General features: G+C 51.9%; 1 protein-coding gene across 1 annotated transcript; it reads left to right on the top strand.

The window, feature by feature from the left end:
- Positions 1 to 7,400: 7,400 nt before the first annotated feature.
- Positions 7,401 to 8,213, top strand: LOC132320216 (olfactory receptor 14J1-like). The gene has a single exon (XM_059832489.1). It carries the CDS (start codon positions 7,401 to 7,403, stop codon positions 8,211 to 8,213), a length of 813 nt encoding a protein of 270 aa, XP_059688472.1.
- Positions 8,214 to 12,372: the final 4,159 nt, after the last annotated feature.

Raw genomic sequence — 12,372 nt, 5'->3', positions numbered from 1 at the left:
GACAGCAACATCTGCCAGCTCCCGCAGCACTCGTGGGTACAGCCCATCTGGGCCCATGGACCTATGTCTGTCCAGTTTGCCTAAGCATTCCCTGACCTGGTCTTCTTCCACCAAATGCACGTCTTCCTTGCTCCAGCCTTTTCCCCTGGTCTCTGGGACCTGGGATTACTGAAGGCCAGTCTTGCTAGCAAAGACTGAGGCAAAGGTGGCACCTGGTACCTCAGCCTTTGCCATGCCCTGTGTAATCAGGTCTCCTGTCTTGTTGAGCAATGGACCTACACTTTTCCCTAGTCTTCCTGCTGTCTTCCATGTCTTTACAGAAGCCCTTCTTGTAGTCTTTGACATTCCTGGCCAGATTTAATTATTGAATTCCTTTTGGGCTTTAGCTTTTCTGTGTTAGTCCCTGGATTCTCAGACAATGTCTCTGTAATCATCCCAGGTTACTTGTCTGTGGTGGGTTGACCTTGGCAGGACATCAGGTGCCCACCAAGCTGCTCTATCACTCCCTTCCTCAGCAGGATGGTGGGGGAGAGAAAAGAAGATGGAAAAAACTTGTGGGTCAAGATAAAGGCAGTTTAAGCCAAGGCCATGCGAAGAAGCCAAGGAAAACAAAAGGTTTATTCTCTACTTCCCATCAGCAGGCGATGTCCAGCCACCTCCTGGGAAGCAGGGCTTCAGTACGTGTGGAGGTTGCTCTGGATGACAAACGTCATCATAACAAATGCTCCCCTCTCCTCCTTCTTTCTCTTAGCTTTCATTGCTGAGCAGACATCATATGGTGTGGAATTGCTGTTTGGTCAGTTTGGGTCACCTGTCCCAGCTATGTCCCCTCCCAACATCTTGCCCACCCCCAGCCGAGTGGCCTTTGGGGGTGAGGGGGGAGAATGTTGGAGAGACAGCCTTGATGCTGTGCGAGCACCACTCAGCCAAAATACTGGTGTGTTATCAACACCTTTCAAGCTATCAAAACAAAGCACAGCGTTATGAGGGCTCCTATGGGGAAAGCTAACTCCATCTCAAGCAAGCAAAAAAAATCTAGAGATCTGCGCCTCCTTCGCCAGCTAACATCCCCTCACACTCTCACTCTCGCCAAAGCCCAGCTCCAAAATTGAAAACATCCAGCAAACACTCCCACATGGAAGGTTAAAGCACTAAATGCTGTTGCTGACCTTCACCTTCCCATGGCAGTGCTTCTTTCCTCTACGGGGGACTGGAGGTCCCAAACTCAGTGCAGTGCTGTGCGTGCAGTCTAGTGAGGACTGGACAGAGGGGGAGAATCCCTCTCCCTCATCTCCTGGCCTTGCTCCTGTTCATACAGCCACCATGCTGTTGGCCTTCTTGGCTGCCAGGCCTCACCACCTACTTATATGCAGCTTGATGTTCCCCACGACCCTCCGGGCCTTTTCTGCTGAACTGCGCCCCAGCTGGGGCTGTTGCCCAGGGTTAGGCAACCCCAGCGGGGAGATTTGGAATGTCTTCTTTCTGAACTGTAGTAGCTTCTTGTTGGCCCACTCTTCCAAGCTGTCGAGGTTCCTCCCAAAGGCAGCCCTCCAGTGTATACACTGGTCCCCTGCCTTAGTTTTGTGTCATCTGCAAACTCTGTCAGCTCCTCGGGGACATTGATAACATCATTAAGTCCCAGGAGAGACCTTAATGCATCCAGTCAGTCTTTTACTCACCTCTTTGCCCATCTATCAAGACTGTCACTTCCTTGGTTTGATACACAAGTATTGTGGGAGGCAGTGTGAGGTGGGTTGACCATGATCTAAAAGCAGGGATGTCACTTACCAATGACCGTCATGAGCAAAGCAGACTCAGCTTGGGGAAATCTACTTAATTTTTTACTAATTCAAATAGATTTATATAGTGAGAAGAAAAGAGAAATATTGAAACAGCACCTCCCTTTTCCCCCTTTTTCCCAGGCTCAACTTCATTCCTTCATTGTGGACTCCTCTACCTCCTCTCCCCATGAGTGGTAAAACGGGGAACGGGGAATGGGGGTTGTAATGGGTTGACCTTGGCTGGATGCTAGGTGCCCACCAAGCTGCTCTATCACTTCCCCTCCTCAACTGGACAGGGGAGATAAAATATAATGAAAGGCTTGTGGGTTGAGATAAGGACAGGGATCACAATCACAATCAAAAGCAAAACAGATTCGACTCAGGGAAATTAATTTATTTAATTGTGAATCAAATTGGAGTAGGGTAATGAGGAAATAAAACCAAATCTTAAAACACCTTCCCCCCACCCCTCCTTTCTTCCCAGGTGCAACTTACTCCTCATTTCTCCACCTCCTGCCCCCGAGTGGCACAGGGGGATGGGGAATGGGAGTTGTGGTCAGTTCATCACATGTTCTCTTTGCTGCTTCTTCCTCCTCACACTCTTCCCCTGCTCTAATGTAGGGTTCCTCCCACAGGAGACATTCCTCCATGAACTTCTCCATCGTGGGTCCTACCCAGAGGCTGCAGTTCTTCACAAACTGCTCCATCGTGGGTCCTTTCTACGTGTCATTTCCACAGGGTGCAGTCCTTTGGGAACAGACTGCTCCAGCGTGGGCTTCCCACAGGGTCACAGCCTCCTTTGGGTGTATCTCCCTGCTCCGGCATGGGGTCCTCCAGGGGCTGCAGGTGGATATCTGCTCCACCATGGACCTCCATGGGCTGCAGTGGGACAGCCTGCCTCACCGTGGTCTTAACCATGGGCTGCAGGGGAATCTCTTCTCTGGCACCGGGAGCACGTCCTCCCCCTCCTTCTTCACTGCCCTTGGTGTCTGCAGGGTTGTTTCTCTCACATATTCTCACTCCTTTGAGTGACTTCATCCCCACCCACAGATAGCTGTTCTCCATGGGTTCTGCCTCAAGGCACTGAAAACCCCCAGAACCAGCCACAGTTTACCCCTCTGAGGTCTTGTGTCTGCACTTGTACTCTCCTTTTAACACTCTGCTCAGGAGCTGGGACGCACTTCTCTTTCATGGTTGATTGTAATAACGTGTGTGTGAGTGTGACGTTGGTTTTCACATCCCTGACCAGCTCTTCCATGTTTTCAAGTACAAGACCCAAGCAAACATCACATTTTTTGGGCTCCCTGGCAGCTGTGAGAAGAAGTTTTCCCAAAAACCTCCAGAAACCTCCTGCACTGTGTTCCCAATGCAGTCAATGTCAGGGTCATTGAAGGTCCTGGTAAGACACGGTGTCATTGATCCAGAGAAAGCCTCAGGTTTTCAAAGAAGGCTTTGTCCACTTCCTTGAACTGACTGTGGTTTCATTATGTCCTGCCAAAATATCAAGATAAATGGCCTCTCCTCTGGGTCTCACCCACAAGCGCTCAGCCCACCTATTGCCCATCCCATAATGGAGGTCCATACTTCCCAGCAGCTCCATCAAACAGATGATGACCGTCTCCTGAAGAGCCTGTGTCCATCCTGCACATCCCGCGAGTTGTGCAAGCTGTCCCACCACACATTGGCAGTTCTTCCATCAATGTGGCCCTTCTGTGATGGCACGTGGGGCTCCAGCTCCTCCTGTCTGTGCCCCAGGCTGAGGGCATTGGTGCCCATTTGGGCTGCAGCACCTCAGCTGCTGCCCGCTGGGGCCCACCTCAGACTTGTCACAAACTAAACTGGAACTGAGTCCCAAGACCCCATATATGTAAAGGCTTTGCTACATGGCAGAGATGTGCTCGGAATGGATTGCAGATGGCAACGTAAAAGATATGAGATGTAGATGTAGATGTAGATGTAGATGCAGATGCAGATGTAGTTGTAGATGATGAGAAAGATGCCATGAGGGGTCCACAGAGTGAGCAAACCCTGCTCTCACTGACTCCAGATGGAAGAGGGCCTGGGCTGTGCAGCCCTGACAGGAGACCATGAGACACCATAGTCAATGCTGATCTAATACATATAGGTGATGGAGAAGAGAAAGAGAGGAACTTAGCTCTCCTCATGCAAATAGCTCCACTGGGGCAGATGAATACCTCTATAGGCTGCCCTATCCATACCAAGTGGGGACAAGTTTCATTCTCCTAAATGTGGCCATCTGCTGTCATTTCAGTTGGCCAAAGGCATTTCCCAATGGCCTCCAAGATGGACACTGCCCTGTCCATAAGAATTGCTCCACTAGAGCCTGCAGTTTCCTGCACATACCTTGGGCCACCTCTGGCACCTCAAATGCCACCAGGTATTTGCATCTGAAGCACTCACTCCTGCCCTCCATCTCCATTAATTAGCAGGGGAGCTGAGACAAAAAGCTCACATGCAAATGTCCATTTTTGCACACCTGAAGAGAGGCAAGAGAAATCCCACCTCCTGTGGGTTTGTGGCAGTCATGAAAGGGAGCTGAGACCCCTTCCAGGCAAAAAAACTACAAACCCAGAATAAGATGCCTCGATTGCCTCAGCTGAATCTCTTCCCTCAGAAGTGGTAAAGGAGATCCCTCACGCTCTCTGGGTATTCTTCCTACTGATGGCACAAGGAAAGGTGGTATTTAGATTGAACTCTATCTCTGAGAAGGAAAATGACAGTGCTGGGAAGTAGTGTCTCTCCCCAGGTGAGAGAGGGAACAGCAGTGATTCCTTCAGCCTGTTTCACAGCAGGTTCCCCTGGAGCCCCAGGGACACCTGGAGGGAGCCCAGAGGGGGCAGAGAAAGTGCTGCCTTGGGCTGGTCCTCTGCTGCTGAGCTGGGCTGGGCTCCTGGGGTGGAGGGAGGGAGCTGATGGCAAGTGGGCAGTGCTGCAGAGAGACAGCCCTGCCCAGGAGCAGCTTTTCTTCAAAGCGCAACAGGGCTGAGGGCACTGCCCGCAGGCACTGAGGGGAGAGGATCGAGGCAGAGAGAGATTAAAGGCAGTGTGGAGTGGGACGACAGCTGAGAGTTCACTGGGAGATAAATCTTCACAGCCCTCTATATGGTAAGTCTCTGAGCTGCAGGGCAATAATAATGAGTATTCTGCAGGGGTCTCCTAGACCTGGTTCATCCCATAGCCTGTAGGAACTTCCCGGAGGACTCTCACAGATTCCCTAGTATAGAGGAGAAGGATGTGCTTCACAGCAGGGATTCCTCCCTGCACTGTCAGAGGGACAGGGTATGATGGCTGCCTTCTCCCGGGGACGCCTGCAGGGGTGTAAAGGTGGGTGTGCATCCAGGGGTGCCCAGGGCTGTCCTTCCGAGCAGGGTCCCTGCACCCCAGGGCACTGTGAGCCGGGGCAGGGACTCCACTGCCTGCCAGGGTCAGCACTCAGCCTGCCCAGGGAGCTCCCCAGGGCACTGCGGGGAGAAGCTCAGGGTGGAAGGAGTGACCGCTAGCCAGGGGGGGTCCATCTGCTGTTGAGAGGGTGCTGTGTGTGTCAGGGCTGCTCACAGCTCCACATCACCCCCAGCACATTTCTGGAGAGGATCTTTCAAAGATGACAATCAAAGCAAGTCTTTCCTGCTTCAGCTTGTGCATTCCTGAGTCTTTGCACTGAAGATTATACTAGTTGGATGGGTGGGAACGGAAATGGATCTGTCAGATGTGGACAACCCTCTGAGACACCTTAACAGTTACACTGAGAGATCCCAGGTCGAGCTCAGTTCATGTCCTGCACTGAGGGAGAGGAGAGAGGGCAGGGAGAGAGTGATGGAGGTGTTGAATTTGGAGAAGACACCGAGACTCCAGGAGCATTGCCCTGAGAGATGGGTAGGTCTGCAAGGAACCTCATCTAGTCCCCTAAGGCACTGCTCAGCCTACAGACAGCACGAGAGCATCACCTCGGTGGTCTCTGTGGGACTTGTTTGAGCTGCTCCTTAGCTTCTGCACGCACAGAGATGCCCCTGGGCAGTGCCCTGCTGCCAGGAGGTGTCTGCAGGGCAGAGCTGAGTACACAGAGGGTGCGTTGGGGTCTTGAGCACTGGCAGGGAGCAGACACATGGGGACAGAGAAATAGCTCCTGGCAGGGAGAGCTCCAGGCAGCAGAGACATGGGCAGGGAGGGAGAGGGAGCTGCTCTCAGAAACACTGTCGGAGGGGGAACTGGGTACCTCCCTGCCATGCCCTGCAGTGCAGAAACCTCCCCTGGAGCACACACCACCCCCCATCAGGTCTCCTCTCCTATGTAGGTGAAGCACAGCCTGTGGCCCCAAGGCCATGGGATTTCAGGCTGAGTCACTCCTTCGCAGCAGGGCCCCTCATGAGGAGAAACCCCCAGGTACCCATTTGTCAATCTGATGCTGTTGACAGGAGCATTGGGGCATTTATCCATGTTTCCTCTCCTGTCCATGCTGCCTTTGTTCCCACCTCAGTTGGAAGGTCTGGGCAATGAATTTTGTGGGGCTGGGAGTGAGCCAACGCTGATTTTGATCACCTCATCTTTAGGACGTTTGACTCTTTCCCTGGGGGTCCTGCTGGGCTGCAGGGTGCCCTCCAGAAGGGCACAGCTCACCCATGGCATCTCTGTGTTATGCAGGAGCCCCATGGAGAAGACAAGTCAGCGCTAAGGCCACAGAAATGCTGCTGGGTGGCTCCACGCAGGCAGTGGCAGTGAGCCCTCTGTGCCCCTGGCTGGGAGGGGAGAGCTGAGCTCCTCCTTGGGTACGCTGAGGCAGCGTGAGGGGTTTGGAGGTCTGCACTTGGAAACTGGAGTTCTTTTGCTCTTTGCAGTGTCCAGTTTCTTTTGGGGAGAACACTTGAGTGGTATTGTCCTCCAGCTCAAAGAGGTGCCAGCACAAGGCAGCTGAGACCAGGGCTGATGGACAGACTGGCTGTCCTCACTCTGCACTAAGGGACGGCCCCTTTGCTTCTCAGGACCCACAAGGTTTCACCTGGAGGGCACTACTAATGCCAAGGATTTCTGCCTTAAAAACACTCCTCGGGGTTGGTGGGGCCACTAGAGCAGAATAAACAAAACAAAATCCTCCCAGCTCTGCTCCAGGGTTGGGTGCCTTGGGAGAGACAGTGGGGAAAAGCTCTTTGATATCACAAGCGGATTTAACCATAGACCCCACGTTCCTATTTCCCTATTGCTGTAGGGCAGCGCTGGCTCCCCCAGAGCCCACCTCAGAGTGCACTGCTGCCAGGGACACCCTCAGCCAGCACCAACCAGAGCTCACAAAAGGGACCTGCCAAACGTCTTCTTGATTAGGGACAGGTGGTTTGGGGGTTTCTATAAGAAATGGAATAGATTTTGCTCAGAGAATTCTCTCCTAACTCATTGATGCCTTTTCCTCCATGAATAGGCTCCCATGCCATGAGGAACCAAATGTTCAATGGAAGCACCATGACTGAGTTCCACCTCCTGGCATTTGCAGACACCCGGGAGCTGCAGCTCTTGCACTTCTGGCTCTTCCTGGGCATCTACCTGGCTGCCCTCCTGGGCAATGGCCTCATCATCACCGCCATCGCCTGTGACCACCACCTCCACACCCCCATGTACTTCTTCCTCCTCAACCTCTCTTTTTTTGACCTGGGCTCCGTCTCCACCACTCTCCCCAAATCCATGGCCAATTCCCTGTGGGACACCAGGGCCATCTCCTATCGGGGATGTGCTGCTCAAGTTTTTTTCTTTTCCTTTCTAATAGCAGCAGAGTATTCTCTCCTCACAGTCATGTCCTATGACCACTACGTGGCCATCTGCAAACCCCTGCACTACGGGACCCTCCTGGGCAGCAGAGCTTGTGTCCACATGGCAGCAGCTGCCTGGGGCAGTGGGTTTCTCAATGCTCTGCTGCACACGGCCAATACCTTTTCACTACCACTCTGCCAAGGCAATGCCCTGGACCAGTTCTTCTGTGAAATCCCCCAGATCCTCAGGCTCTCCTGCTCAGACTCAGACTACCACAGGGAAGTTTGGCTTATTGCTTTTAGTTCTTTTCTACTTTTGGGGTGTTTTGTTTTCATTGTGCTGTCTTATGTGCAGATCTTCAGGGCTGTGCTGAGGATCCCCTCTGAGCAGGGACGGCAGAAAGCCTTTTCCACCTGCCTCCCTCACCTGGTCGTGGTCTCCCTCTTTATCAGTACTGCCATGGTTGCCTACCTGAAGCCGCCCTCCATCTCCTCCCCACTTCTCAATCTGATGGTGTCACTTCTGTACTCAGTGGTGCCTCCAGCAGTGAACCCCCTCATCTACAGCATGAGGAACCAGGAGCTCAAGGATGCCCTGAGGAAACTGGTAACTGGATGTCTTTCAGCAGCCATAGGCTGCCTACCTTCCTCTGCAGCTGCCTCCCAGCGTCTGTCGTGACAGGCCAAGTCTGCCTTTCCTGTATTTTTTTTTTCCTTTTTCCACTTTGGAAGTTGCTTTTTTCAAGTAAATATAATTATCCCTCCCCTTAATGATCCACCCATCTTGTGTGAGCCAGAGACTTTGCCTAAATGGGAAACCATTTCATTTAAGAAAATAAATGAAACTGCAGCAACTTTTTGGTCTATGATCCATCCTCATCATAGCAGAAATTAATTGGAAACAGAAACACCTTTCTGGCTGCACCAGCTTGGGGCAGGCTGCTTTGTGATGGAGGGATTGGGAGCTCTTGAGGACCGCAGGGACATGGGCTCTTGTGCCAGCCTGGGGAGATGGGATGGCACGGAGGGGATGCGGACCTCTCAGCGTATGCTGGCGAGGAGAACAGGGGACACTGATCTCCTTGTCCTTGTGGCCCCCCATCTCTGGGGCTGACTTCTCTCTGCCCCCCCAGGGGCTGCTGTGCCCTTCAGAGGGGCTGGGGCTCTGGGGTGAGTGCCCAGAGCTCTTCAGCACCCTGTGGCAAGTAGTGCTGTGGGGCCAGACCAGAGTGGGCTGGGCTGGAGAGAGGGCAGGGGAGGTAGGAGGTCTTGGAGGGAGCTGGGCTGAGCTGGAAAGTTCCTGCGAGAGAAAAACATCAGTGTACAGCTTGTACTGCATGACCGTGCAGGGTGAGGGCTCGCATCAGGGGGCTTGTGTGCAGAGACAGGGCTCCTGGATGGACCCACACTTGGATGGACCACAGGAAACATCCATGATGCTGCAAAATGCATGACCCTCCCAGAGGGAGGTCCCATAACTGAAGGGGAAGCGGGAAGGGTTTGTGAGACCCATGGGAGTGCAGGGAGAGAGCGGAGTGTGCCCAGAAATGAGTGTGTTAAAGGCAGAAAGAAGACCTGAAGTAGTGGCGGGGGTGAGGGGCTGTCATGCTGAAGTGAAATAGGTTGAATTTTGATGCTGAGGCAGCAGAACAAGGAGGACATGCATTTCAGTGCTAGGATACGGAGGGAAGTACAGGAGTCAAGCAAGTTGGGGACTGGGACATTTTCGGTGCTAGAGGAGCACTAGCAGGACATTGGAAGAAGCCAGACGGGTTGTGGGGAACTCACAGGCATTGGCAAATCCTCAGGCAACCACAGCTTTGTGTTGGAAGGAACAGCCAGTGAGGACAAAGTGGCACATAAAAGTCACTTATTTGCTGGCTGAGGAGGGAGACAAGGATGCTTAGCATAGAATTACCAAGGTAAATTATTCTCTTATTTTAGCTGTGCATACAGTGGCAACTCAGCCTAATGCATGCAGGACCCCAATACAGAGGAAATCAGGGTTTACATATATTACAGTACAGTCGTGCAGACCGATCAAATCACTCATGTGAAGGGGTGGGCTAATCAGTTACCATTGCTCGTGTAATGGGTATGTACTTGTCCCATGCAGGATCAGCATGTGCTTGTCCTGTGGAGGTGGTACAGACAAATGGTCAGTGGTGTGTTAATTCTCATTATTCTAAACCAATGTTCCGTGCAGGTGGAAGGATTTATCCTGGGTACTGGTTGATTGCTGTTCTGGCCATGGTTATATGCCTGGTTTCTTCAAAGGTAAACTTTCCATGGTTTAGTTGTCGGTATGTGGTGTTGTCAACCACTAAGAGCTGGTTTAGTTTGGGTCTTCAGGTTGCATCGGCCCTGAGGTGAAAGCTCATAGTCTCAGTTAGTGTTCATTGTGCTACGCAAGGTGTACTGCAGTTAGCATCTTGCCTTTCACAGGCATCAGTAAAGCTTGGGACGTCCCAAGGTCAGAGTGAGATGAGGAAGCAGGGGGAGGTAGTGACAGTCTGCAGGGAAACTGGCACAGGCATTGGACAGTGTAGGACTGTCTGCGGTGGGATGATGGAGAGGCTGGACTGAGGTCAACAGAACTGAAGTCTTTGTCCTCCCTTTTATTGCAGCTGTCTCTTCCCGTGACAGCTGTGAGAAGACACTGGTTCCATACAGCCCAGAGCCTCATTGCTTCCTCACCCACACTCCACAGAGCCTAGGAAATGGCCTACCTCTCTCCTGCACTTGGCATCACACACCGCCATATCCCACTACTCCCAGGAATAGCCATTCGCATCCCATGAGGGGAAGGATCCCCCTCCTCAGGGGATGAGGGTCAGGGCTTGGCCATCCTGATGGGTGAAAGACATTTAGGGCTTTCACAGCCACCTCCACAGCTGATTTTCCACCTGTAACCAGTGCCTCTGATGTTCTGTTTCACCAGCCCCCAGGGACCATCTCCTTTTCTTGTTGTTTCATCCATGCTCTCTTCAGTGATGGTGAAGGGGACCACTAAAGGTCTCCGAAACTTGGGCGTTTGCTGCTGACTTGCAAAACTCCCTAACGAGCCAAGGCTCTGTGCATCATTTTCCTTTAGGTCTTCAATTCTTAGGTGGTTAAGAGGAGAGTTTTCAGGAGTGCAGTCAAAGTCAAAAGATGTCACTACTAAACGGTAAGAAAGGATTCATTTTTCCCCCACTTTTCTTCATTTTTCTGCTTACACATTCTGTGAGATCAGAAATCCTCAATCCATATTGATCCTGAGTGTCTCCAGTGGAATTTGAATGTATACAAAAATCAGGACCCTTTATGTTGACAATCTGTGGCCATTCTTCAGCGCCACCCCCAGCCCCACCTTTTCTCTCATCAACCACCTGGCACTTACAGCAGCCTCGTTCAAATCAGAGCTTTCTGCACTGAAGTCTGTAGCTGCATGTTTCAGCCCGTGAGCACCAACTCCTGCCTGCTTTGCTTGGAGAATGACTGCACGCAAACACGGAGGGTTGTGATACACTTATCAGCTGTATATTAAGTCCACGTTATCTCCTCCAAAGTCCACTTCCCACAGTGGATAACCTTGGACCAATAGAAAACATGACAAGGAAGTCATCAGGAGTAGTAAAGGCCCGGGGACTTCAGTATGTCCAGTTTGCCTAAGTATTCCCTTATCTGATCCTCTTCTACCAAGGCACATCTCCATGGTCCAGACTTGCCCCCTGCTCTCTGGCAGCTGGGATTCCTGAAGGCTGGTCTTGCTGGCAGCTGCTGGGACTTGTTAGGGAGATGGGTTAGTGGTGGATTTCACGGTGTTAGGTTAACAGTTGGACCTGATGATCTTAAAGGTCTTTTCCAACCTAAACATTTCTGTGATTCTATAGTGAGGCAGTGAAGGCATTCAGTGCCTCAGCCCTTCCCATGTCCAGTGTCACCATGTCCCCAGTCTCCTTGAGCAATTCGTCCACATTTTCCCCAGTTGCCCTTTTGTTACCCGCCTATTTACAGAAGCCCTTCTTCTTTTCTTTGACATCCCTCACCAAATCCCATTCATTTGGGCTTTAGCTTTCCTACCTTTGTCCCTGCATGCTCAGACAACATCTCTGTGTTCCTCCCATGCGTCCCTGTCTTTCTTCCCACCCTCTCTATGCTTCCTTTTTGTGTTTGAGATTGCTTTTTACCTTCCTCCCTCCCCTCAGGATCCTGAACTCCACCATCTCGTGGTCACTACAGCCCCATCTCATGGTCACAAGGACGCCTTTGACCTTCAAATCCCTAGCAAGTCTATCCTTGTTGGTGAGGAGGAGGTCCAGCAAAGCACCTCTCCTCATTGGTTCCTCTGTGACTTGGGTGAGGCATTTATCATCAGTGCACTCCACAAACCTCCTGGACTGCTTATGCCCTGCTGTGTTGTCCTTCGAGCAGATATCAGAGGGGTTGACGTCTCCTGTGAGGACAATGTGAATGTGAGGCCTCTCCTACCTGTCCATTGAGGACCTCATATAATTTTTATTCCTGGTTGTGTGGCCGATAGCAGACCTCCACTGTAATGCCACCCTTTCCTGTCCTCTCTTTAATCCTCACCCTTAAGCTCTCCCTTGGCTCTCTATCCATCCCCAGACAGAGCTCCATGTACTCCAGCTGTTCTCACACGTAAAGGGCAACTCTCCGTCCTTGTCTTCCCATCCTCTCCTTCCTCAAGAGCCTCCCTTCTCCAAGCGCAACACTCCAGTCATGGGAGCCATCCCACCACGTCTCCAGGATTGCAACAAGGTTGTTGCCCTGCAGCTGCACACAGATCTCTAAACCCTCATGGTTCTGCCCTGTACTGCACGCATTAGAGTACA

Source organism: Gavia stellata, chromosome 34, assembly GCF_030936135.1.
Source record: "Gavia stellata isolate bGavSte3 chromosome 34, bGavSte3.hap2, whole genome shotgun sequence".
In the NCBI taxonomy this organism is placed as follows: Eukaryota; Metazoa; Chordata; class Aves; order Gaviiformes; family Gaviidae; genus Gavia; species Gavia stellata.
This window is presented reverse-complemented; position numbering and strand designations above follow the sequence as displayed.